We start from the raw sequence: 26557 nt of genomic DNA on the forward strand, positions 1-26557 counted from the left end.
ACCTTTGCATCCCGTCCCACGTGCCGGCCCAGCGCCCGGCTCTGCCACTCCAGATGGCACCCGGGAAAGAGTTAAGTCCGCTGTGATCAACAGCAAGAAGCAAGTGGTAAACAATTTTTCTCTCCCTCTGCTAAATTAATATGCAAATTCCCCCCCCCCGCCCCCTGCTCTTGCTTCGAAATTAGCGAGGTAGAATGCTTGGGCTAATTATGCATTCAAACGAGCAGGCTTCGTTAATGTGGCACTAAGAGGAGCCTGAAAATGATTGTGAGACGATGAAATTGAAATTGGAGCATGGCACTTCTAATGCATCTGGAGTCACTCTTGCGTGCCCCGGCAGATGTAACCTGGCAGTGACCGGCAGCCCCCGCCGCCCTGCCTGGGCACCCGCAGCACCCTCAGCACCCGCAGCACCCACAGCATCCTCCTCCCGCTTCATCCCTCTCGCACCAAAACCCACCGGGTCAGAAGGTTTCCCAGCCTGGGGATGGAGAGGTGAGATGGCCCCGTGCTGTGGAGCTGAGTCCTGACCACCCAGAGCTCCCAGTTTGAGGTGGGGATGGACCAGTGACCCTGGAGCATCCCCAGGGCATGGGGCAATGGGGTGAGGAGTGACGGTGTCCCAGGACAGCAGAGCAGGTCCCAGCGGTGGATCTGTGCAGGTCCCGCTGGGCGATGCCACCATCAGCCTCCTGCGCTCCTGCGGTCTGGAGTGTGGCTGGGAACACGTTTCTCCTCCCCAGGCTGAATCCCGGCCCGCGAGGCAGCCAGCAGGGCCTGAGCGTGTTTGGTAAAGCTCCACGTGTCCCGGTGTTTGGATGGATAAACCTCCAGATGGACAAACCTCCTCCTTTGCCTGGACATGCTCCTGGTGATGCTGAAACCCAGGGGGATTCCAGTCTCCATCACCATGTCCCCGCGGGTTTGGGGACCAGCAGTTGTTGGCACATCCCAGCAAGGACCAGACCGGTGACACATCCACATCCGTCACATCACATGTCCCATGGCACAGCCAGCTGTGAGTCCCTGCCCCAGGACCATCCCGTGACAGGACTGGGTGGCACGGTAGCATCTGGGGGCTGCCCCGTCCAGTGTGGCCGCATCCCCGGAGGAAGGTGGCACCCATGGGGATCTGCAGAGGCAAAAATGGGAGAAAAGACTGAGGATGACAGGACAAATAGGGAGATGTTTTACACTGGGAATGAACTGCTGGGGGTGAGTGGCTCCAGACTGCGACGGACGCATGGGATGGCGAGGGCTGCACGGGAAAAGCGGCTTGGGATGTCACCAGCCAGTCTCTGCTGGGTTAACTGCTCACGGGTGTGTACATAGGCGCGGGTTCAGCCACACAGGGGCTAAACCCGTTTTGTGAGAACTGGCAGCACCGAAACCAGCTCTGCAGCTCTGACCAGTCAAACCGGCCCCCCCGGCTGGGCAGCAGAGATGGATGTTGGTGTTAAATATTCATCAGAGGCGTGGACGTTACTGGAACCATCCATTAAGAGGTAATGCACAATCCGCAGCGTGCTCCCGCTCGCTGGGACACACCGTGGCAGGCGGCCGGGCGGAAGGTGGCGGGAAGGAAGATGGATGCTCTGGAGGAGGCTGCGGAGCCCACGCCAGATGCATTGTTAGGAATCAATGATGGTCTCCAGACTTTAGACACTCAACCACCAGAAATAAATAGAAGAAATAAATAGACAAGGAGATAAATAACCCCCCAGAAAGGAGGGGAAGGAATGGGGGAGCGGCAGGGATGCAGACCCTGGAGGAGAGAATCCCTTGGAGTGGGGTGGGTTGCAATGGCGTGGTTTGGTCCAGAGGATGTCGAGCATCCCAGAGGGATGCTGAGCACCCTGGAGGGATGCAGAGCATCCCGGAGGGATGCTGAGTGTTCCTGAGGACACGTCTTCACAGAGGAGGCCACCAAGCTCAGAGCAAGCAGCCTCCCTTGCCGTGTCCCTGGGCAGGGCACCCATGGGTGCTGGGACCTGCCGTGGCTGGCTTCGCTCCACAGCATGCCTCAGGGTCAGGGCTGGCATGCGGAAGGGGTTGTTTTTCCCCCTCTCTCCGGTAATTTTTCCCTCTGACTATGATGCATAGCGGTGCTAATTCGGCACGTTGCCATTAATTCCAGCACAGCTGCCGCTCTCTCCCTCAAGGCATTTCGCTAATACTCAGCTTCAGAGCCTCTCAGCAAATTAACATCATTTGTTCTGCAGAACATGTTTTATTTCTACACTACATGCATAGCTTATTACTCTGCCAGAAACTCGGGGTGTGCGGGGAGGCAGCGCCGGCAGGCACAGCCCTCCAGAGCCAGCTCTGCTCCTCTGGTCTGCCTCGCTGTGCCTGTCCCCAAGCGGGTGCAGGGACAGTGTGACACCGCCCGTTGTACCACCTCGTGTTGCCGTGCCTGACCGAAGCTGGAGCTGCTCGTATTTTCTCCTGGCACTGGGATGCTCTGGTACTGTCAGTGCAGCCCAGATGGGTGACACCGGGTGGGATGGTGGCAGCGTGCTGGACCAGTCGCTGAGTGACATCTCCTGCATCCTCCCAGCCTGATGCCTTGGTGCAGAGTGATGCTCACATGTTTATGGACACATACAGGACCGTGGTGACAAGGGGCCCTGGGGGACCAGAACTGGAGGTGCAGATGCTCAGCACCCAGAGCAGGGAGCCCCAGAGGTGGCTGTGGTGGAGATGTGGCCCCCTGCCCCCAGCTGGCACAGCAAACCTGCACCCCAGCACCCTCCGCTGCCTCCCATGCCCACCCCACACCTGCACTTCCCTCCTGGAGTTATTGCTCTGGGTGATTAATGCCTCTGGAGTTTCAGTTAATGATCTTTGGGCAAGGAAGCCCCCATGGGCTCACTGAGTGGGTGGCTGTGAGCAAAGGGACCCTCACCCCTGGCCCCCTCAAGTCACAGGACCAAGCTGGGCCTTGCAGGACGTGACACCGAGGGGCACTGGGACCCCCTATGACAGCTCAGACCCTCTGGCAGTGTTGGGCTGGGGCAGAGTATCTCCTACGTGGTCCTTGGTGCTGAGCCCCGGGGATGTCGTGGAGTCATCAGGGGCATGTGTGAGCCGGGCAGGGTGTCAGGAGCTGGACAGGGTGTCAGGAGCTGGACAGGGTGTCAGGAGCTGGGCAGGGTGTCAGGAGCCGGACAGGGTGTCAGGAGCTGGGCAGGGTGTCAGGAGCTGGACAGGGTGTCAGGAGCTGGGCTGGGTGTCCTGCCCGCCACCCCACAAACCACAGTCTCTTCTGGAGATAAAATCAGGTTTTTCGCTTTGATTAAGGTTATTTAAGCCTTTTACCAAAACATAAAACCTGATTATTTGCATAAACAACCTAATTGGATCATAGTGCACAGCATTGCTAATGCTGGTGGGGAGCCAGTGACAGCACCAGGGCCATGCCGGCAAACGAGGCCTCTGGCTTTGCCACCTCCGGGGTGGTTTTGGCAGGAGGTGGGTGAGACCCCTCTGTGCTGGGGTGTGCACCCACCTGCCACCCCCCTGAGCCACGGACGGACCTGTCCTTGGGGTGGGTGACAGCTATGTGGGGTCACCGGTGTCCCCAGCACATGGCCCTGGCTGTGCCCTGGGTGAGGAGGAGGAGGAGAAGGAGGAAGGAGGAGCCGTGTGAAGGTGCTGAGTGGGAAGCTGGGGGCCGGGAGCCCGGGCAGGCGGCTTTGCAGGAATGCTGCCGGCGCGGCGTTGCCATGGCTGGGAGCTGCAGAAGGCTTCCGTGGCGAAAGGCGGAGAGGCTCCATGAATATTTCATTAGGAGAGCAATGTGGTGTGCTGCGGAGAACATCTGGCTGGGGTCCCAGGAGACCCCTGCCTTGTGCAGGAAGCAGGAACTGTGAAATATGGAGGAAAATGAGGAAGAGGGGGAGACGGGGGGAGCATCCCGTGGCATGGGGAGCGTTTTGCCCCCCCGGCCCTGCGATGGGAGGCACGGGGCAGGCGCAGAGCTTCGTCCTCCTGGGAAGGGCAGCCCTGGGGGGGTTGCATGACATGGAGGGGCTGTGGTAGTGTGGGCCGGCTGCTGGAGGGGTGTTTTCTGATCCATCTCCATGGGATATTTTGAGGACAGAGGTGCAGCATGATCTGTCCCTCACAAGCAGGGTGTTGTGTTTAATCCCAATATCTGATGTGGGCAGAGCTGCTCCTCCAGCTCAGAGCTGCAATGCATGGGCTGGCTGTGGGGCAGGCGGGCATGGACCAGTGCGGCCAGCATTGATGGGGTGGGATGGGATGGGATGGGGTGGGATGGGATGGGATGGGGTGGGGTGGGGTGGGATGGGATGGGATGCGATATGGTGGGATGGGATGGGATGGGATGCGGTGGGTCCTCTTTCCCCACTCCACATCCCTCCAAGGGAGATGCCGATGCCCTTGAAGCTGGATGCAGCAGTGTCTCTGGGTCTGAGCCCCTGTCCTGGCTCCTGCAAGCGATGGGTGCTGGGGGGCAGGGACCCTGAGGGAGTTCTGTCCTGGGGGTGTTCGTGCAGAGAAGACATCCCTGGTACAGCCTGACTCCTTCAGGCATGCAGAGCAGCAGGCAGGAGTTGGGGTGCTGCAGAGGCTCGGCATTGCCAACATCTCTGTTTCCAATCAGGCGTGCCGGCTCCTTCCCCCGGTGTCCAGATTTGGTGCTGGGGGTCCAGCCAGACCCCTTTGCCTTGGTGTGGGTGCTGGTGGAGCTGTGAAGTCGCGGTGCTCCCAGCACACCGGCATCCGCTGCCGGCTCCGACGCTGCTCCCGTACCATGGGGTGGGCAGCACCGTCACCGACCCGCACGAGCACCGGTGCTGCCAGGCAGAGGCTCTGCCCTGCACCATTCAGCCCCCTCCCCATGGCTCCCCACACCCACCTGCACCCCCAAACCTCCCAGCCAGCGCCAGCCCCTGCAGCCACCACCCCGCGGCTGTGAGCCCTGTGAGGCCATGGGACTACGAGCTTCCCAGCACCACTCCCCAGCGTCCTACAACCTTTCCCTCCTCCTCCTCCTGCCCAGCATGGCAGCGGGTGCTGAGCTCTCCCTGCCCACGCTCCCCTTCTCCAGCCACCCAGCTCAGCTTGCCGATAGCCCCCGTTTGGGAGCAGGGGACAGTTCCCGCGTGCCAGCCCTGCCACTGGCGGGACTTCGGTTCCCACCCTCCCCGCGGCCGCCCCACGCGGCTCCCGGCACTGCCGCAGGAGACAAAGCCCAACCAGACAAAGCCGCAGCCTCCCCGTGTGCGGCCAGGGTACGGCAAAGCCACCTTTGCAGCCGCCGGCATGGGAGCCCTCGTCTGCCGGTGCAGGCAGCGGCTGCAGGCAGTGAAGGGCGGGCAGGCCGCGGGCAGGAGAGCGGCAGGATGGCCAGGGAGGCCACAGGCAGCCCCAGCAGCAGACACATGCACACACACACAGCCTTTAAAACGATGGCAAATACCTCTCTCCTCTCCGGCTCCACCATCTGCTACCTGTCCCGCTTCGGCCGCGCTGTGCCTCTGCCGCGCTGCCTGTCTTCGATGCATCCCGCGCCGGGACGGGCTGCCAGACCCTCCTCTCTGCCGCTGGCGGGTTTTGGCCCTGCGCTGCCTGCTGGTGTTTTGGCAGCCTCACCGCTCCAGCGATGGCATGTGTCCATTATTTTTTTTTTTTCCTCTGTCCCTTTCACAATCCGTCCTCCACAGCTTTCTCCACCGGTGCCTCCGGAGCCGCCTGCAGTGCCAGCTCACAGGGAAATTGGCAGCGAGCGTGGCACAGGGATCCTCCCGCAGCTGCCGGAGCCCTGCCAGGCACAGGCAGCCCTTCTGCCAGCCACCAGCCTTGGCACGGGGGGCCGGGGACGGCGGGGGGCTGCCGACGCTTGGCAGCCCTTCCCCGGCACCGTGTGCCCCAGCCGCCACCGCGGCTCCGCTGCCAAAAGCCAAACGGGGAGGAGGAAAAGGGGAAAGCGGCAGAGACAGGAACTGGCTTCACCGTGCCCAGCGGTGGGGGATGCGCTGGGAGCCCCTTCCCTTCGCCACAGCCAGCTGGGTGATGTCCTTGTCCCTTGGCAGAGCCTGGCCATGGTGCCAGTGTCACATGGAGAGGTTCAGCCCCATCTGTCTCCACTGGTGCCCCCAGCCCAGCCGGGAGAGCCCATCCCGGGGATGGTGAGCATGGACCAGCCCGGCTGGGCGATGCTGCTTGGCAAGCACGGCTCTGGCAGACACACCTCTTACCCAGCATCCGTCTGCCGCACAGGGGGGCCAGGGAAATTGGGAAGGGGAGAGCGGAGGAGGGACTTTTAGCGATGGGTGGGTGGTTTTGGGGTGCCCTCCATCCATGTGCCACCCTGCACGGCCACCTCAGCCTCGTGCAACGCAGCATCCCCACCCCATGGCAGAATCCTGGCCCCGGCAGTGCCGGTGTGCCAGGGCTCCATCCCGCTGGCCATCGGCGTCGCAGCCATCCAGCCTCTCCAGCTTTTCTTCCCCAAATTCCTGGTCTCGGTGTCTTTTTGAAGGCAAAAGCAGGAGCGTGGCTTGGGCACCCGCTGCAGCTCAGGTTGCTCCAACACACCGGGAGGGTCCCTGAGGCCATCGGACACCGGTGGGGACAGCCAGGCAGGAGGCGGAGGACAGGCTGCCAGCTCAGAGCCACCCAGCACCCTGCTCGGCTTCACCCCAAATAAGTCATTTATTGAGAGCTGCATTTACAGGGCTGCTGCTGCTCTGTCACCAGCCCCATGGCACAGCCCGGTGGGGCAGAGCATCAGGAGCACTGGCCATGGCACCAGCACACACAGATCCTCCTGCTGTCACCGTTTCACAGGTTCACCCCCTAATCAGAGCTGTGGTTAATGGGGCTGGCAGGATACACCAAGAACATTGCATGGGGCATGGCGGGGCCATGCAGCCCTAGCTGTCCCCACATGGTGGCACATCCCAGCCGGGGCTGCAGCAGTTTCCAGGGTGACCATGAGGGTCCAGGCCATAGGAAGAGCCCGGGGAGCCATCCCAGTGTGTCCTTCTGCCCGTGCCCCCATCCCCTGGCCTGCCCGTGTCACACGTGCGCCTGCCATTTCCTCAAATAAGCAGCTAATCTCCATCAATCATAATTTTGTGCAATTATCATAATAGGGCCATTTTGCACTTATCCTCGCCACGTGACGCAGGAGGCACTTACGGCTCCACTTCACAACGAGCGTCTTCGAGCTGCTCCCGTCCCCAGGGAGTCTCGATGGCAATCGTGTCCCCCATGAGCCCCTGGGGACAGACTCGTCCCCTGCTACCCCGGTGTGGGCAGCGGCTCCAGCAGCGGATGCCTGTGCTAGGTGGGATGCAGGCACAGGGGACAGTAGCAGGACCCCATTCCCTGGTTCGTGCCCTCCCGCCACTGCAGAGCAGCGCAGGGGTTAAACCCCAAAATGGGAACAGTTAATCTGTTTTTTGCAACCATATGGCCAAGCCGGCCTGGCCACCTGCATGGCAGCAGCCTCTCGGTTGTGCCGATGCTGTGTGGCATGTGGCTGCAGGAGTGGCCGGTGGCCCCGGTGCTGACTCTCCACCAGCTGGTGGGGAGCAGATTAGGGGGACTGGGAGGCAACAAGGCACGAGGGCCATGGGTGGAAGATTAGGCACCGGCAGATGGAGGGAGAACAAACATTTCATTCCACCTTGTTTACTACTCCCTCGTCGGTTGCAGTTGGGGACCTCGGCACAGGCTCTGGCTCTGTCCCCACTTGGGCTGGAGCAGGACAGAGCTGGGGACATGGCCACCTGTGTCCCAGTGAGGATGAACAGGCTCCCACCTCACTATGCTCCATCCTCATTCCCAGCAGCACTGTGGGGGCAGCCCCTGGTGCCCCCATCCCACCCTATCCCGTCCCATCCCGTCCCATCCCATCCCATCCCATCCCACCCCATTCCACCAGGTTGGAGCCACCAGCAGCTGTGGCGCTCGCCCTGAACATCACGCTTGCTGTAACCCAGTGGTGCTTGTGGTGTTTACACCACCGTAGTAATTACTTTTTTTTTTTTTTAATAAATACGGATGTTGCCACAAGTAAACGCTAATGTAATAAAAGCTTTCTGCTGGATCCATAATTAATCAGCGAGCTGGGTAAGGCGGGGTGGGAGCAAGCAGAAAACCTTCCTGCCAGCACAGGCTATGGGGCTCACACCCGGCTGGGAGAGGGTGAGGAACCGCAGTGACAACCTGGGGACATCCCACTGCCAGGGGGACCATGGCAGCAGCCCTATGAGCCCGGCGTGAGGGGGTCCGTGAGCGGACAGGGCTACGGTGCACGCCAGTCTCAGCTTTTGTAGGCGCCGGGTGTTTTGCTCCCAGCTGTGTTGGCACATCTGGACTGATCCCCTCCCTGCCGGGGTCTCCTGGCCACCCTGATACACAGAATGGGGCTGGGTACCACGTGTCTCTCCCGGTGCAGCCAAAGGGTGAGCTGGCATTGCGGCTGCTGTATAAACTAAATAAACCAAATAAACCATAACCTGCTCCCCTAGGTCTGGCAATGGCACTGTCAGGGAGCAGCTCCATCCCCCCTCAGCCCTGGGGAGCAGCGTCTGGCCCTGCAGCCCCCTGGGATGGCTGTTGGTGGCCGGGTGCTGCTCGCGGCCAGGGCTGAGCATTGTCTCCAGAGATGTGGCCGACTCCAGATGGCCGGTGGGCACCAGGTGCTGGGGGACGGGGTGGCAGAGGGTGGTTCAGGGTGGACATCTGCTGCGTGCACAGCCAGCTGGCCCGGCAGCTCGCTGCGGTCAGGGGGGAGCATGGCCCTGTCACCCTGCCGGGGTGGGGGTACCTGCACAACCCAGAGGGGCCACACGGGAGCATCCTGCCTGGTGCACACATCCACGGCTGTCGCAGCCCTGTCCCCACCCCATGCATCCTGTCCCTGCCAGCCCCTGGACCACTGCAGGGACGATGGCACCCCACTGTCACCAGAGACCCCGCTGTGGGCACACGCCCCTGCTCCTCCCGCCCGGGGGGGTTAATCCCTGCAGCCTGCAAGGACTGGGAGAGGCTGGTGACAGATGGCAAGTGTAAGAAGGAGAATGAATGCGTCGGTGGCAGGAGCAGGGCACATCTGCAGGGCAGCACAGCAACAGCCGTGCACCAGGGAGCCGTGCACTGGGGAGTCAGGCAATGAGGAGCTGTGCAGTGGGGAGCTGTGCAACAGGGAGTCGTGCAATGGGGAGGGTGTCGTACAACAGGGGACCAGCTGTGCAACAGGGAGCCATGCAACAGCTGTGCACTGGGGAGCTGTGCCACAGGGAGTTGTGCAATGGTGAGGGTGCTGTACAACAGGGAAAGAGCTGTACAATGAGGAACCGTGCAATGGGGAGCTGTGCATCGGGAAGTCATGCAACAGGGACAGAGTTGTGCAATGGGGAGCCATGCAACAGGGACCTGTACAATGGGGAGGGAGCCGTGCAGTGAGATGTGCCATGGGGAGGGAGCTGTGCAGTGGGGAGCTGTGCTGTAAGGAGGAGTGCAACAGGGCACTATACAGCACAGTTGGCACAGGGCTGGCGCCTCCCCCCCTGCCATGGCCGGGCTCTGCCCGAGCTGGGCTCCTGTCCCCGTTTCCGCTCCCAGCCCCGCTGCGCCTGGCTGGGCTGCCGGCCCCGGCCCCGGTGGAAACGCACCTGAGGGAGGTGGGTGGGGGTCACCCCAGCTGTCCCGCTTCGTGCACCGCTGCGCAACAGTGGAAAAACAGCGGAGGAGCGGGCTGCGGAGCCTGGGAGGTGACAGCACCAGGGCACATGCCACCAGAGATGGGCTGGCACATGGCGACTTGCATGGCACGAGAGCCATGTGCCGCCATGCGAGGGGCAGCCCTGCTGCCCATGCCACGGTTGGACCAGCAGCATCCTGGTACCAAGCTGGCAGGGCCATGCGGGGAGTCCTGCTCCATCCCACCGTGGCCGCCCTGCTGTGCCATCTCCCATGGGTGTCCGCAGCCACGTGCCAGGCCTTGCCGGGGGAGGTGTCAGCTGCCCCGTGTCCCCGGGCGTGTCCCACATGTCCCCCATTGCTGCAGAGGCGAATGCAAATCTGCAACGGGACCGGCTGAAAATACTAAACTGGGCAGGGTTTCCGCTCGGTGCCACGGGGCTGTGGTGGGGTCGGTGTCACCCGGCTGTCCTGTGCCACGGCCCCCCGGTGTGGGGCTGCGCTCAGCCAGGCCAGGAGAGTGGGATACGGCCTGGGCTGGACTGGGAGGGGAACGCGGTGCTGCCATGGCCGGGGAGCTCCAGCTCAGCTGCCACGTGCCAGCACGGTGACCTCTGTGTGTCCCCTGGATGCCTGTGTGCCCCTGGGATGTCTGTGTGTCTATGTGATGTCCGTGCCTCCCCGGGATGTCTGCGTGTCCCCTGGATGTCTACATGTCCCTGGGATGCCTGTGCATCCCCGGGATGTCTGTGTGGCCCCGGGATGTCTGTGTCCATGCGATGTCTATGCATCCCTGGGATGTCTGTGTGTCCCCAGCACGTCTGTGTGTCCCCAGCACGTCTGTGCATCCCCGGGATGTCCGTGTGTCCCCAGGATGCCTGTCCCCGCCAGGAGGAACCCGGGCCATTGCTCAGCCCTGCCCAAATCCAGCTGTGCGGCACATGAGCCCAGCACCCGCGGGCAGGGCTGCAGCTCCATGACATCGTTGACACCTGCCATGACATCAGAGCACACCGTGGTGACGCCACCGGGGGACACAGTGATGTCACCGGCACGCTGCGCCGCCAAGCCCCGCCCCCCAGTGGGCGGTTTGGGGCCAAATCCCCATAAAACGGGTGCGGGGCGGGGGGAACGTTCGGCCGCGGTGCCGCGTTTCCGCCGGAGCCCGTTCGCGGCCGGACCGGTCCCCGGCGCGGTGCAGCCGCCAGGTGAGGCCCCGCCGGAGCGGGTCGGGCCCGGCCTGTCCCGTCCTATCAGCCACGGCGAACCGGACCGGACCGTGTGCCGGTGCCCCCGGCCCGGCTCTGCTCCCCGCTGGGAACCCGCGGCGGGCGGGCTGGGGGGTAGGAGGGTGTCCCCGCCCCGTGCCGCGATTAGCAGTGGCTTTAATTAAAACATAATAAACATCCCGTCCCGTCAGGCCGGGCCCGGCGGGGGCTCGCACCGGGTGTGAGGGGCCTGGTGAGGCCGATCCTCACCCGCTGTAGCTGGGAAATGATGGAAAGAAGGATTTTCCTGCCGCTGCTCTGGGTTTGGCGTGCGGGGCAGGGAGCTGGGGCCGAGTCCTTGCCCGGGGTGTCAGAGGAAGGAAACCTGGGAGAGGCGGCGGGTCTGGGGCCCGCAGCGGTTCGTCCTGCTGGGTCCAGCTCCGCCGCGCGGTGCGGCGGGTTGGTGGTGCCAGGAGCTGGTGTGAGCTCGCCAGCTGCTTTAATTTCTTATTTTAGCCGTAGGGGGTGGAGGTGGAGGCAGCAAATGCTCATCTGCTGTGCTGCCACCACCCCAGGGCCCCCAGCCACAAGTGTGTGCTCAGCCAGGGGGCGTTTGTGTCCCATTTGCCCCTGAGCAACAGGCAGGTAAAGAAAACAGCCCCTGGTGCTAATTGACCCTGTCCCGGGTGTCTGTGAGTCTGTACACACCCTGTCAACACTTATTTTACGAAGTCCATAAACGCCCAGGCCTGGCTGAAGGTGCTGCTGGTTATTGTTCCATTAAATCTGAACTGGTGCTGTGGTGAAAAGGGGATAATATGATTTTTTTATTTTTTATTTTTTTTACTTTTATTTTTTTTGGAAGCAGCTGTTCTCAAGCAGCAGCTAACACCTGCTCCGGAGCCGTGCGAGGAACAGTGAGCACGCCAAGTGCACTTAACTGTGCTGGCCCGGAGCGCAGCAGGATCCTGGCAAAGGGTCGCTTCCAATTAACGCCCCTCTTAATGACTGGAGCGTTGACATCTCACCAGTGAGCTGACCTTGGGCACAGGTCAGAGTGAGGTGACTTGGTTTATGTTACGGATGGTGTTCTCACTTTATTTTATATTTTAGTCTCTACAGAGAAATGGAAAGCTGTCATGTGAGCTTTGTCATGACCTGTTTTGGTTTTTTTCCATCCTGATGGTGTATGTCATGAGTGTACTTGGTTACCACGCTCTGGCTTTAAAGCCTCTCCCCCTCCCAGATGTTTCCGCACTAAATCACAAGTTTATTTTGCAGAAGCAGAAATTGAGGTCGATATGCAAAAGAAAATATGTGCAAAGCCAATATCTGGCCGGAGAAATGCTCTGAAGGTGGATGGGAGAGACTGCAGGGCTCGCAGCTACGTCTATGCGAAAAAAACCCCTTGTCTGAGCAGCCTGAGCTGGGTTGAGCCGTGTTCAGCTCATCCCTGAGCTGCCAGTTCTTGAGATCCTTTTTGTTTCAGCTCCTCCCCATGGTGGGAAGCTGAGCTGGGAGGATATTTGAGTTGAGGATATTAGCTCCACTAATAGGCGTTGATAACAGGGTGGGTTGGTTGGTTGGTTTGTTTGTTTTTTTAAAAAAATCAAGTCATTATTTCCAGCATCAAGGAAATGTCACGTACACTCTTACCAAGGGAGAAGTTGTCATCCTTTGGCTGTGTCCTCTTGTCACAGTATCTCTCCGGGGATGCCTCGGGGGGGTGTTTAGTAGCAGCCGTTAGCCAGGCCGTGCACTAAAGCCCTTTTTTCTTCTGTCACAGCTCTGTTCTGTCTTCTCTGCTCCCCTGTTGGTGTCCGTGATGGTCTCTGTACCGCAAGGGTGCTTGTTCTTGCTGAGCTTCCAGGCTCTGTGCAGCGGCGGGTCAGGATTCTTTTGAGGCATATTTTCAGTTCTCTCAATTTATTTATTTTTCCCCTCATCTCTGTGGTACCAGTGATCTCCCCTGCAGAGTGTTCCTGTGGTCCCCAGGGCTCCCATCTCCCCGTTGTATTCCGGTGGGATTTGCTCTGTGCATTAACGTTTTCCCTGATGCTTCTGTGAGATGCTCCAAGCACTGTCTGATATTATGACACAAACCTTTCCCTTTGAAAGGGAGAGGATGATGAAAAGAGGGGTGAAGAGCAAACTTCAGAACTTCAGGGACTTCTTACCAGTCATCACAAGAGGTTTTTTGCTGACTTCTCCCATGAGCGAGTAGGTTGATGTCATTGTGCTGTCTAAGCACAAAGGCAGAACGTGGGACGTTTGTGCCAGCCATGATCTTCCTGTAAAGCCTTTAGTGGTGCTGATACATCTCCCTGTTCCCTTTTGGAGGTTTTTCTGTGTTGAAATGCCCCTGTGCATCATGTCATCACTGGCAGAGTGGCCGGGGTGATGGTTAGACTGGGCTCAGATCAAGTGGAGCTGAGCTTGTCCCAATGCTCTGCTCAGCTGCCAGGTCGGTACTTTCAGAAGTACCAAACCCCCAGGTCAGGGTGTGCAGAACCGCGCTTCCCTGCTGCTGTTTGCTGTGAACCGCTTGCTGTGTCACGTAAGAACGTGTCTGAGCTGGAGCGGTGTTAGTGATGGATGATCCGTCAGATGGGAGGGTTTGGGCACGTTGCTGTACTTAGCTGTGCTGTTGCTCAAGGGAAAGCTCACGTAGGAAATAATCCTTGACTGGACCAAACCTGAGGAGGCCTGGATTTTGTATCTGGCTCCATGCTGCCTAACTCGAAGCACAGAGCAAGGTGGTGTTTCACCACAGTGGCGGAAACTGTGAATTGAGAGCTAGGGATCGTTGTCTTTAATTTCCTCAACTGCTGGTCACACTGAGTTCAAACGGCACCTTAAGTAGCCACTACTTAGTATCCTAATATTACTGATCGATGAAAACTGTTTCAGAATTTAAGTTATACTGGTTTTGAGGGACACAGAGGCTGCATAGGGAAGGGTCTCTGTCTCCTTTTCCATCCGACCAGGGCTTAGCGCACTGGGGATGCAGCAGTCTGAAGCATAAACATTAATAATACAGTGGGCATTATTCAACTGAAGGCTGCCACTTCTCCTTTGTGGGAATAACCCCCTGGGTAATCGCTGCGTGTACTTATCTGTTCCTATAATTGCTTTCTGCAGATTCGCTCCAAAACAAGCGGTGCTGGCAGGATGCTGGTCTCCCTGCTCTTCCCCCGAGCGAGCCGAGCCCTTCGATGCCTCGTCGGGGACTTGCACCACGTCAGGTGGGGGCCGTGTGGGCAGCAGAGGGCCAGCTGTCCCCGCAGGGCTCTGCAAACCACCTGGGCAGCCCACAGCGGTGACATTACCCCTGTCTTCACTAGGGCTTTGGCTTTTGGCGATAAAATCGCCATCATTGACCAAAACGGTGAGCACACTTACAAGGACCTTCTCAGCCAGAGCCTGCGCTTGTCCCAGGAGATCTGTAGGACTCTGGGGTGCTCCAGCAGGGACTTGAAGGAAGAGAGGATCTCGTTTTTGTGTCCCAATGATGCCTCGTATGTGGTGGCCCAGTGGGCTTCCTGGATGAGCGGGGGCATAGCAGTGCCCCTCTACAAGAAACACCCGGTGCAGGAGCTGGAATATGTGGTTGAGGACTCGCAGAGTGCTCTGGTCGTCGCAGCAGAGGAATTTTTGGGGAAAATAACCCCCAGTGCTGAGAAGCTGGGAGTCCCGGTTCTGCCGCTTCTTAGGTCTCATAGCGAGGGATCCGCAAGTCCTGCAGCAGTGGAGGAGGGTCCCTTGACAACCTGCTCCTCCTGGAAAGACAGAGGAGCCATGATAATCTACACTAGTGGGACGACGGGAAGACCTAAAGGCGTCCTCAGCACCCATGAGAACGTGCAAGCTGTGGTGAGTGCCGCTTTCCCTCCGCAGTGCTCCTGCCAGGTTACAGAGCTCTTGGCCTTTGGAGGTGATTTGAGGTTACAAGCACACCACGACCGAATTCCTGCCCAGAGCCATGGGGCTGTATCTCAAAAGTCCTCAATGCTTTTAAGGTGAACACACAGAAGGTGTATCCCTGGAGGGCTTTAAAAGGCACATAGTTTAGGTTCTTAGTGACATAGTTTAGTGCTAGAGTTGGGTTATGGTTGGACTCGATGATCTTGAGGGTCTTGTCCAACCAGAATGATCCTATGATTCTCTGAAGAGCGTTTGAGGCTCTAAACCTTGTCCTTTTGGACTCTTCTCTCTGCTTTCCTGGAAAGCAGAAGGGATGAGACCTGTTGTAAAAAGACTGCTCTCTTTGCAATTTGCTTTTCTGCGCTGTGACTAAGAAAGGATCTTTGCCCCTAATTGGAATATAATTTAGCCCAGCCCTGTACAGTGCTGTGTGAAGTATGTGCATTATTCAGCTATATATCCCCAAGGCAAAAAATCCATTAGCTCTCTGAGCCAAAAGGAATTAAAAGTTTGTGTGAGCCTGCTGACTCCCTCCCCAGTTGGTTATCGCTGCCTGCAACCAATAGATTCATGGCATTAGGGAAAAAGGGCAGGGAATACATCGCACCTTACGGATGATTCCGAGCGCTGGCGTTGTTCTGGGTGCTTGGATGCTGCAGCGATGGGAGCGGTGCAGAGCGGTGATGGATAGAGCCAGGGCAGGGCTATACTGGGCGAAGAATCTCTTCCCTCACAAATATGCTGATCATTTGGGAGGCAGCCTGAGCAGGCACCATCTCTTGAGCTGTCTTCAGAAAGCTTAAAACCCGCTCCCTGCCCTGTGGAAAAGGGTTGGGAATGACACGACTGAATTCCGCTGTTCAAATGGTGCTTTTTTTTTTTTTTTAATTTTTGTTTTTAGATGGCTGGAAATAATCTTTCCAGTTGCTAACGCTGGGCTCTGAAGGGCATTGCTCACCCAGAAGCCTGGGGTCTAATGCTTTAGATAATTACCCCTTCATAGCAGAGTATTTTAGAAGCTTGATATACTAATATTTTTTACTAACATGCGGCCTCCTTTCTGTTTATCAGACAGTGACTTTTCTGCTCCTCCTGACTATCCCTTACAGGTGCTAGCAGCCCAGTGTCATCAGTGTCCAAACTATGTCAACAGAGTTCTGGGAAAATTATGCTTTTGATTCCTATTTCTGGCAACTCTGCCTGTGCAGCGGCAGGCTAATAATTTTGTAGGTCCTACTTAAAATCAATGCTGACTATTTCTTAGTAATGAGGAAGGACTTTGCTAATATATGTATGAAGAAGTACTGACAAGATGCAGGTGTTCCTCTTGTATTCTGCTGTTGTGGTGGGAATTTTCTTCTGGCCCTAAAGGAAAGATTTTTATGCCTTAAAGGAAAGATTTTTGTGCCCAGGCATTGTTCCAGGTCTGGGATTTCTGCAGCCAGCTGTGCCCGGGGGATCTGGAGACCCCAGGTTTTCTGAGCAGGGAGAGTCTTTTCCTCCTGTCCTAACACTGGCTTGTATGTTTTCTTCTACAGACCACAGGGCTGGTTGAGAAATGGGAGTGGAGGAAGGAGGATGTTATCCTGCACGTGCTGCCTTTGCATCATGTCCATGGGGTGATCAATAAGCTGCTCTGTCCTCTCTGGGTGGGAGCGACATGCATCATGTTACCCGAATTCAGCGCACAGATGGTAAGCCTGGAGGGATTGCGCGTTGTCTTTGAAATTCAGCAGCGAGACCCCATGCATTGTAATTAGAGCAACTTTGGAAATAAGTTCATAAAGAATTCCAGCCTCTTTAGCCACTGGCTGCGTGCGGTTCACAAAGTGTCTCTTAAAAAAAAAAAAAAGCATTTGGTTGGACACTCAGTCTGGGGTAAATGTGCTCTTCTGGAGGGTACAACTTATTTAAGCGTGATGTATGTAATGGTAACATTACACTGTCCCTCCTCAGGATGTTGAGGGTCTCTGGCTGGAGGTGGATCCTTCCGCACACCCACTGAGAGCATCTGCACCCAGAATAAGGGTTGTTAATTCTCCAGTGCCAGGAAAAGTGGAAATACCGGATTTTTCTCTTGCACGTTAACGATGTGCTGCTTGAAGTTATGCTGCTTGTCAGACATTTTATTTTTTGTAGCTTGCATTTTCCCTTCCCATCCTATGCCCAGCATGTTTTGTGTTACATTACATGACAGAATGCAGGCTCTAGAGTTTCTTGCAGTGCAGGTAAGAGAAATACTGGTACTCATCGCTTGCATGGAAACATTGCTGTTCCTCTGTGGAGAAACAAGTGTGAACAGATCTGTTGGTTTAGACTCAGTAATATGAGAGAGCGCTTGCAAATTGAGAGCTTCTTACAGTAAAGGTGGCAGGAGGGAAACCTGGAATGCAGTAGAGATGTGCTTATACTGTTTTCTAGCCGAGAGAGAAAATGCCAGTCCCGGTGCTCTGCTTCTTTTGTTCCTTGCTATGGTAGCAGGCAGCTGACCTAAAGAGAGGAAGAAAAGGGACTAGAAACAGGACAACTGACAGCGAGGTGGAACAGTTTGTACAGGTACTGGCCTCTGGGATCCAGCACCGTTCGTGTACATCTCCCAGTGTCATGGGTGTGAGATGTTGGGGTCTGCAGTGTCACTGCTAAGGGACAGTTGGGTTTGCAAGTGCTGGTGCCACCTTGTAGCAGAAAGGAAATGTGTGCTGTTGGTACAGAACTCCCTGGGAAAGCAAAAAGAGCCTGTCAAGCCTATGCTTTGTACCTAAACAGGCTGCTTTACCCAGTCATATTTATTCGCGTGCTGGGCAGCTTTGTCACACTGAAAGGACAAAGTGCAAAGGTGCGGGATACACCCTGGTGACTTTGTGCTGCTGCCGGGTGAGGGTGAGCCCGGGCTCTGATCCGAGTGACTGCGGCACCATATGATTCTTTGGTTCTTATTTCTGCTTCTCGGAGAAGCGACCACAGAAAACACATGCTTCCTTTCCTGCTTCAGCATGGCCCTGACACCTGAACCCCCAGTTACTGCCCGAGCGCTGGTCCTTTGGTGGAGAACAGCCCCCGAATCCCGGAGGGGCAGCTCTGTGGTTACGTTTCCCAGGTAAATAGGTAGGATGTTATGGTACGAGGTGGCAGGAAGGTCGCCCGGCAGCTGTAGCCAGTGCTGTCTTCTCTGTGTTCGCTGCCAAATTGTCTTCCCCCGTGTTTGGGGTGTCACCCCAAAAGCTCAGGATGTGGTGGGTATGTGTTCTCCACCAAAGCCAAGGCTCAGAAAGTGCCCAGCCCCTGTGACGCTGCTGAGGTGTCAGAAGATGGTGCTGGCAGCGAAGCCGAGCCCTCTGGAGGGCGCGTTTCTCCACATCCTGTGCCACCTGTGATTGATTGTCCCTTCTACCCCTTGACTTTCTCTGCTCGCTCTCCCGACATCTGCAAATCAATGAGCTGAGGCTGAAGGATGGATTCGGGTGTGGGGGAGCGGGGCACCCCACCCGCCTGCTCCCATCACAGCTGTCCCCTCCGTTTGACAACCAAGGGCGAGCGGGGACAGCACTGGAGGCGTCCCCGTGACCCTGAAGGTTGAACTTCGGCAGGGAGGACGGCGCAGCGAGTGTCCCTGCTGCGGTGCGCACCGTGCAGAGGACTCTCAGGTGCGTTCGAACTCTGAAGGATGTTATTTGCTTTCCTATTTTCTTTTCTTTTGTATTATTCCCTTTATTTTTCCAAGAGCCTCCCCTGGGAGCTGGAAGTGGTTTGATCGACACTACAAAGGAAGCACATGAGGGTAAATAAGGCTTTCTTGTGGAGTTTAATGCAAGCTGCCTTTCAGTTCCAGTCTATTTTCACCAGCTGTTTACAAAATGCCCTTTGCTACTGAAATCAGCTTTCAGAAAAGCAGCAGAGTTTCAGTGGAGGATTTCGCAAAAGGAGCCTGAGTTTTGCTGTGTGTGGTTTGGTTTTTTTGTGTTTTTTTTTCCTTCGCTGCACCTTGAGAAAGCAGCCAATTATAGTGTGATATAAAGAAACTTGAACGGCAACTAAAACACTTGACAGGCTGATCAAAACAAGGCGAGGAACTTACTCTCAACCTGCTGCAGACATATTTAGCCTTGAGTGATACTGGCAAGGGTTCAAGAGAAACCGCAGCAGCATGCCCAATGTGTGTTTGGTTTCTAATCACTAACACTTCATTATACAAAATAAATACTTTATTATTACAGTGTTTATTAAATTACATAATTTGCGGCGTGCCTTATAGTCATGGATACAGATGCCAGTCTGGTTTTGGTGGTGGTAGTAATTCTCTTTTTTTCCCTCCTTAGTTAGAAGACATTTCAAGCCCCAGCCCAAGACTCACTTGTCATTCCCTGCAGTGCAGTGTTAGGAGGTGACATCTTTCAGACCCTTCTGTCTGCTTTTGGTAGCTGTCCAAGGAAAGGTTAAAAACCGAGACTGGAGTAACCCCAGTGTCCTGACCAACATCCAGTCTCCTACTAAAACAGCATCCGATGTCCGTGACTGCGTGTGAGCTATCGCTGAGGCCACAAGGGCTCATTAAAGTGTATTGAGATGCCTCAAGCGTGAAAGTTGCTGCATAAAAATCAGATTCTTTTTATTAAATGAGGACATCCATTACTTTGCACTAGCTACTGTACATGTTATAATTCACTTTATAGCACCATCTGTTAAGACTGTCTTGCTTAAGCTTTCTGTAGCATCTTTTTATTGTAAGTTATTAAAAAATATGGCTGCATCTATTAATCATTTATTAATAAAGGGTTTATAAATGGACCCTTAATTTCCCGTGTTACAGTTCACTTGTACACGATGTGCGGAGTCCTCGGGTGCGTGTAGTCCCTGGGATGCAGCGTGTCACCACGGGGAGCCCTTCGGACCAGCAGCGAGCCTGGAATTGCCTTCCTCCCAGCAGCTGTGTGCGCCAAGGGTGACTCTGATGTTATTTTATTTTTCTTTTTTCAAGGGTGAGAACTGGGAGGGCAGGAACCTCCTCCGGAGCCAGAGCAAGTGCAGCCCGAGCAGCCCCATGTGATCCTCCCATCATAATGTGCTTCTCCAAGCTGACATTGCTTCTCCAGCTGCACGGGGACTGTTTGCAGGCAGCCAGCATTTCTCAGCTGCTTCTCAACCTGTTTGAAATGCCCGTTTTTTTTTTTTTTTTTTCTTCTGCAGGACTGGAAATTTTAAAGCTGCTGGATTTGTACAGTTTTTGTGCAAATTGGTGGCCAGAGGAGAAGAGATTAACACCTCCGCTTAAGACAGGAGTGCGAGGTGAGCCCTCTCCTTACCAGGCAGCAGAGAAAGCCCATGACCAAGTACTTTTTGAAGGGCTGTGGGAACTTTGGAGTTTGCACCAAGCAGACACTGGAGCCTCCATTCCCCAGGGACTCCCTCTCTCCATCTCCTTTCCCTGCATCGATTCGGTGACAAGCACTACGGCCGAGCACACCCTGGGCTGTGACTGTTGTTTGATGGAAATGTCAGGAATAAAGATGGGCCCAGGGGAAGCCAGGCGTCCTCTGTATCTGTGCTTTTGCTGTGACAGTCACACGTTGTCCCTATTCTGAATTGGGACCTGGCACCCTGTGCACAGGAGCCTTTTGGAGTGAGTCGGGAGGTTGGTGGCTGCTTGGCAGGATCCTCTGCTGGGGATTTCAGCTGCTATGGGTTCACTCTTGAGTTTGAACGATGGCACCCGCTTGTCTTTGCCTTGGACCACCTCTGATGTCGCCTGAAGGGAAAGATGTTCAGATAGCAGAGGCTCCCTGTCAGCTCTCTGCATTGATAAATGTGAGATCGGATCCCGGGAGGCCTTTTAGCTTTAAGTGCGGGAGGGGGAATAAAAGTATTCAGAAACTTGAAGGAAAAAAATCTTGATCTGATGAGTGATGGGGGCAGCTTATAGAAATCTGGGTTCCTTGTGACCTAGTTGTGGTGTGCGCTGCCCGCTTGGCTCTGCTGGGCAGGTTTGGAGCTGTGCTGCCTGCAGAATGACAGCCATGTCTGTGCCCCACAGCCACTTCTGTGAGAAATATGCCAAGATGCAGATTTACTGCCCTAAAGTTCCAAAAAGAGCCGTTGTTTTGGTGCCAGTGTTCCTGCGTGTCTGACTTAAGGTGCCTCTGAGGATCAAGCCCTCTAAAAATCATACCCGGCTTTACAATGTCACACACAAAGCTATCATAATTGTTAATTTTATTTGGACCTGTCTTTCTAGGCTTTTGTCCTGGTGGGAATGAGTGCCTGGAGCCAGCATGCGATTTGAGACTAATTCCCTTGATGTGCCTGGAGTGTTTTGTCACCTGTGGCAGTTTTTCCCATGTCGGGAGGGTGCCGTGACCTGATGCTTGTTGAGGTTACGTGTGGGGTGTTGCTCCGGGATTGCTGGTGCTGTACGCTTATGCCCCTGCACTGAAGCCCAGCGGTTTGATCCGCAAGCAAACGGTTTGTCCTTGTTGCTGCCGTTATCCGTGCAAGCCGGGCTGGGTGCTGATGCTTTGTGCCTTTGCCAGGCCGTGCGGGGAGATCCAGGGCTCGGCGGCCCCGGTCGCCCCCGGGAAGGAGAAGCGTGCACCACGGCGAGCCTCTCCCCCGGGTCTGTCACTTCTGCAAACATCACTCTACCCAGCTCTACCAAGTACCGCTAAGATGCAGCTCGGGGATTGTGTTTCCCATCCAGTTTCAGCTGGAGAAAGGCAATTGTCTTTTCATCTGTTAATGGGAGGCTTCAGAGGAGCAATTTTATTTCAGACTCAAAGAGGAGTCGGTGGAGGGAGGAGCAGGTCACTAGTGAATGGATTATGTTTGATCACTTCTTGCAGACCTGGCTTTAAAAAGTTCGAGGTTTTTCTTCCCGTCTCCCCAGATCTGCCGTCTGTCCTCAGCATCTGTTACGGAGTAATGTCTTTTGATGTGTGTGGGGAAATATAAAAAATGGAACCAGAGCCTGTCATATTTACTTATATTACCAGGTCCCAGGGAAAGCACTTGCTCCTTTCAGCATGCCTACAGCGTAGGAAGGGTTTAAAAGCTTCAGCCTGGAATGCAGAGGGGCCATCAAACCGTGCTGATGAATAAATGATTAAAACCAGAGTCATGCCGAGCGCAAACAGTTTGGGGTTATAACAAACATGAGATGGAGCCACCAAGGGCCCAATTTCCCTTTGAAGAGAAGAATGTTTCTCTCTCATATTGCTCATGAAGCATCCGCGACTCGGTCCTTGGGAGAGCAGAGCTCCCCTTGATGCTCTCACGTCGTGCCTGTCTGCCTTTGTTGGGGATAAACCGGTGTCAAACATGTGTGTAGAGTTACCGGAGCTTTCTGTGCTCGGCATTAGGTGCAGTGTCTTGCCAAACGAGGATCGGGCTCCAGAAATTGCAGGCAGCCCTTTTTTCCTCGCTGGTGCTGTTCCCCGCACGGCAGCAATCGATACGAAACACAAAACCATCTCCCCCGTTAAAAAGGGAGTAAAGGGCTGATTTAACCTTGCATTAGGGGTATTGTTACCTCTGAAAAGGTTTAAAAAAATACAATAGCAACTGAAAATGATACAATAATTTTATAGAAGAGAAGAGCTGTTGTATCTGTCAATAGAGGCAGTGGCACGGGCTGTCTCTTATCCCTTTGAGGTCTGATGGGAAAATCTGTGCCAATATTTGCTTTCTTTTCAGCTTTTAAGGTTTTTTTGCCTGCATCTCTTCTGGCTGCTTTTGGAAGTCCTGTATCAGGCAAAGTCTTGCAAGATTTAGCATGCAAGTGGTTGTAACCACCTTCTCTTTTTTTTTTTTTTTTTTTGCATTAGAAGATGCCCAGATGTTGGCAGATTTGGTGTTTTCTGTCTAGTTTCTGGCATTGCGCATCTCCCACTGAAGGTGAGGCTTCTGTAAAGGAAAAAAAGTTATTGCCTTTTTCTCCTCTGTGCTTGCATCTCTTCCTTCAGGCGACCTGGAGGCTGGTTGGGAAGGTTGCTGGATGGAATGAGCATCTCTTGGAGCAGGTCGCATGTTCCTCCATCCTCCTTCGCCATCTACGTGCTGGAAGAAATACATGGGAAAAAATCTTACTGCTGTTTCTCACTCAGGTTGTTTTGTACTTGCTGGTGTAATTTTCTCCTTTTTTTTGTTTTTAAAATTATTTTTTTTTATTTACTGATAGCAAAATCCCACTGGCCAGCCCATGGAATTGCCCAGATATGCTTTTGTGCAGTGGGAGGGGAAGCAAATCAGGAATGTCGGGCTGAGAGGAAGGCTCTTGGGAACAGGAGGTCTCCTGGTTCTTTGCTGGCTCCGGCAGCCCTGGGCTTTTGCTGCTGTTATTGCTGATAGGAAGCTGTTCCCACTCTTGCTTTCTTGCAGTTAGAAGCTTTTTATTTCTAACCCTTGTTTATCCTAAAGGAAATCTTGGTCCATCCCTGAACACCTTCCATGGGAAGGCGGCTGCTTCCCTTGTGTCTGACACTGTGTTTACCTCCAGAATCCACGGCTTTTTAAAAGCACTTGGAGTCCTGAGGTGTCAGGTGGGCAGCATAAACTGAAATGACGTGCTGCCGATACCCTGTGCACAGGCGATTGATGTGGTGACGGTGACACATGGGCTGACAGAGGGGGAGATGGATTGCACTGCTCTGAGCACGGCGGCATTGGAGGATGCCGGGCGCTGGAAGGGGAAGCCGGGCTCTTTCCATGAGCCTGACCAAGCCCTAGGATTGTTTAATTAGTTCCAGGTAACAAGACATTCCCAGATTCTTCTCTCAAACCCTGAAGTTATAGGTACAAACCAGAAATAACTGTTAGAGCTGGCTGGGTGGTGACAAGCCCTCCGGACAGCTCGGGCTCTGCAGAGGGCTTGGGTTTGCCAGCTTTGTACCGCGGCTCGGTGCCGATAAAACACGGCGGTAGGATGGAGACTTGGCCGAGCAGGAGCAGAGCAGGTGGAGATGTTTGGCTGTTCAGCAGGTCACCCTGGCAGCTGGTGGCACAAATCCAAAGGCAGCTGCTTATCCTCAGGAAAGGGGCTGTTGCTGGGGCGAGTCGGGCTGGCACAGAAAAAACTGCTCCCGTGGCTGGAGTGGGGATAGGGAGGATTTTATCTGGGGCAGGAGCTGAGCAGGACTGCGAGGACAGGGGACTCTAGAGTACAAGAGAGATCTGCAATGGTTTTGTTATTCTTCAAATCTAAATCCGTGTGAAAATAACTGCTGTGTGGCCAGACTGGAAGTCTGCCTGTGCTCCCCACAGCTGCTCCGAACTCATGAAGGAAAAAAGAATTTAAAAAAAACAAAAACAAAAACACAGCAAGGATCCAGCAGCTCCGAGCATCTGGCTCCCTTCAGTTCTTTTGGCATGGTCCCGATCCCCGCTTGCCATCACGTCTCGCACCGGGCTGCGAGAGCGGGTCCGTGCATCCAGCCCTGCCTTTGGAGAGGCCCTTCTCCATCCCGTGGCTCCAAGGGGGAAGATATTGGGGGGACTGGAGAGAAAAGGAGCTTTGGGGGGAGCTGGGAGGAGTATGGTACGGGGTAGATGCTCCTAAATGCAATTTTGCCTATTCCAGCTTGTTTTAGGAGGTTGTGCTGGTAGATGGGGTTTCTGCAAGGGCAATGTTCCCTCTCTGGGCATGTCACCCATCAGTCCAGGCGAGTCGTGTCCCTCCTCTGCTTTTCCTGATACCAAGGGGATCTTGCAGCTCCTGGTGTGTCTGGGGGTTTCCACCTCCTGCATTTGTCTCAACTCATTGAGGTCCATCTCTGGGCTGGGAAGCAGCGTGAACTCCCATCTGTTCATTGGGATGGTGCCTTTGTCGGATGAGTCCTGCCCTATTAAGAATAACAACATGGTGGCAGTGGGTTTGTTTGTTGTGATTTTGTTGCATTTTTTCTTTTATTTTTAGGAGCTGATTGTTCTGAAGCAGTGGAGTGAGAGATGTGGGGGGAGGAGGCACCGACGCAGCGAAGTAGAAAGTAATGAAATGGAGCCCGAGCGAGCAGGACGGAGGGGAAGGGGCAGAGTGACAGCATGAAGGAGAATCACTTGTTCACCTTCCATCAATTCCTGCTTTTTCTCGCCGTCTCACGTGTCTGTGTGCAGCTGAGCGTGCGCAGGGAGGGAGGGGAGAGGCGGCACGCGGTGTCAGGAGCTGTTAGGAAATACATTTGTCAACACTGGGGCAGGGACCGGAGCGAAAGGAAGAGGGGACTGTCACCGTAGCTTTTTATTTATTGATGGTTTTGGATCGTTCCTGTCTTGGGAAGAGCTTACCTAGGGGGAAGAGTGGCAAGGTGTGGGAGGGGTGGGCACAATCGCAATACTTATGGCTCGTACCCTTTGCTAACTGCTCCCAGGGGGAGCTGCTCAGCCGGGGCAGCAGCCGGGGGTCGCTTGGTCTCCATCCCCCCCAGCAGAGCTGGTTCTCCTGGAATTTTGCCCCACTTGTGGTTCCCACAGGTTGGCAGGTGTTGCAACTGGAGAACGTCTGTCCTGTAGGGACTGTTCCTCTTGGGAAGAGTGCAGTTGGTGAACCTGCCCTCCTGTTTGGTTGGTTTTTTAATCTGTGGTTTTACCTGTGGTTTCTGCTGGCTGGTCTGAGCTCGCTGGGGACACGTCTGCACCCGCTCCCCAGAAGATGATCGTTTCCATTGTGGTGGAGTCTCACTCCCAGTTCAAGCGTATGATATCTCTCTTCCCAGCCCTGCCATCCAGCTTAAAAGCGTTTCTCCCTCAAAGGCTGGAGTCTGTGGGCTCCTACCTGTGTATCTTTGGCTGTGGCTTAGTGTCTTTCCAAAGAAGAGCTCCCATGCTTTGAAAAGCTGGAGGCTTTGTGTAGCCCCTGAAGTGCTGTACATGATAAGGGAATTAACTGATTCTGCCACAAGCTTATGTCTTCAGGAGCAAGTTATTTGCTGTAACATGACAGTACTAAAAATGCATTTTCCATCATCTTGTGCTCGCTGAGAGTGAAAGCAGGTGGGTGATCCCTGGCTGGGATGAGCTGAATATTGCGCTTTGGGCAATAGGGGATATGATGAGGGTTGGGAGCTGGTGTTCTGGGCTTGGATGAGCTGTGCACAATGGGCTTCCAGTTTGTGCTTTCCAGGAGCCTTTGGCACCAGAGGCTGAACTGTTTGTGACTGGGGTGGCTTTGCTTTGGGCCAGTCTGTTGCACTCCTGCCCCTCAGGTTCCCCTTGCGCCGTTCGCAGGAGCAGCCGTGGGGGTCACTGCCCCAGGAAGCGTTTGCAGAGCCCTCACTTGGGAACCTGTTTGTGAACCTGAGCAGTTGGCATTAACAGCACTGGCGATTGCTTCCCTCTACGCTTCACATTGAGGTGTATTTTTATATATGTCTTTCTTCCTTTCTAGGTTTGGAAGAAACTCCTAAGCACCCAAGCTCCCCGTATCAGCGTCTTCATGGCAGTGCCCACCATCTATGCCAAGCTGATCGAGTATTACGACAAGCATTTCTCTCAGCCACAAGTCCAGGATTTCGTGCGTGCCTTTTGCCAGGAGAATATCAGGTGGGTGAGCGATGTCCCTGTGGGCAGGGGCTGCTGGCAGCTGGCTGTCCCCACGGTGGATCTACCGAGGTTTCTTTTCAGCATCACCTCTTGGTGGTTTTACTTTAGTGTCTCTTCCACAGAACCAAGGTGACATTGTTTAATTATGAGCCACTCTTGCATGGTAAAGCCAGAAGGGGACTGCATGCTTGTTATATGTGTCACCCTACATAACACAA

At 55.2% G+C, this 26557-nt stretch overlaps 1 protein-coding gene across 2 annotated transcripts in view; it reads left to right on the forward strand.

Moving 5' to 3' along the window:
- Positions 1–10814: 10814 nt before the first annotated feature.
- Positions 10815–26557, forward strand: part of ACSF3 (acyl-CoA synthetase family member 3) — a 60828-nt gene continuing 45085 nt past the window's right edge. The window contains exons 1-5 of one of the 2 annotated variants that reach the window (XM_065640616.1): positions 10815–10892; positions 14034–14137; positions 14237–14765; positions 16355–16510; positions 26185–26339. In XM_065640616.1, coding sequence (XP_065496688.1) covers positions 14064–14137; positions 14237–14765; positions 16355–16510; positions 26185–26339 — 914 coding nt within the window. In that variant the 5' untranslated portion in view covers positions 10815–10892; positions 14034–14063. Of the gene's footprint in view, positions 10893–14033; positions 14766–16354; positions 16511–26184; positions 26340–26557 lie in introns of both variants that reach the window. The other variant, XM_065640614.1, reaches the window with a different exon arrangement.

This window comes from Caloenas nicobarica, chromosome 9 (genome assembly GCF_036013445.1).
Source record: "Caloenas nicobarica isolate bCalNic1 chromosome 9, bCalNic1.hap1, whole genome shotgun sequence".
NCBI classification, from domain to species: domain Eukaryota; kingdom Metazoa; phylum Chordata; class Aves; order Columbiformes; family Columbidae; genus Caloenas; species Caloenas nicobarica.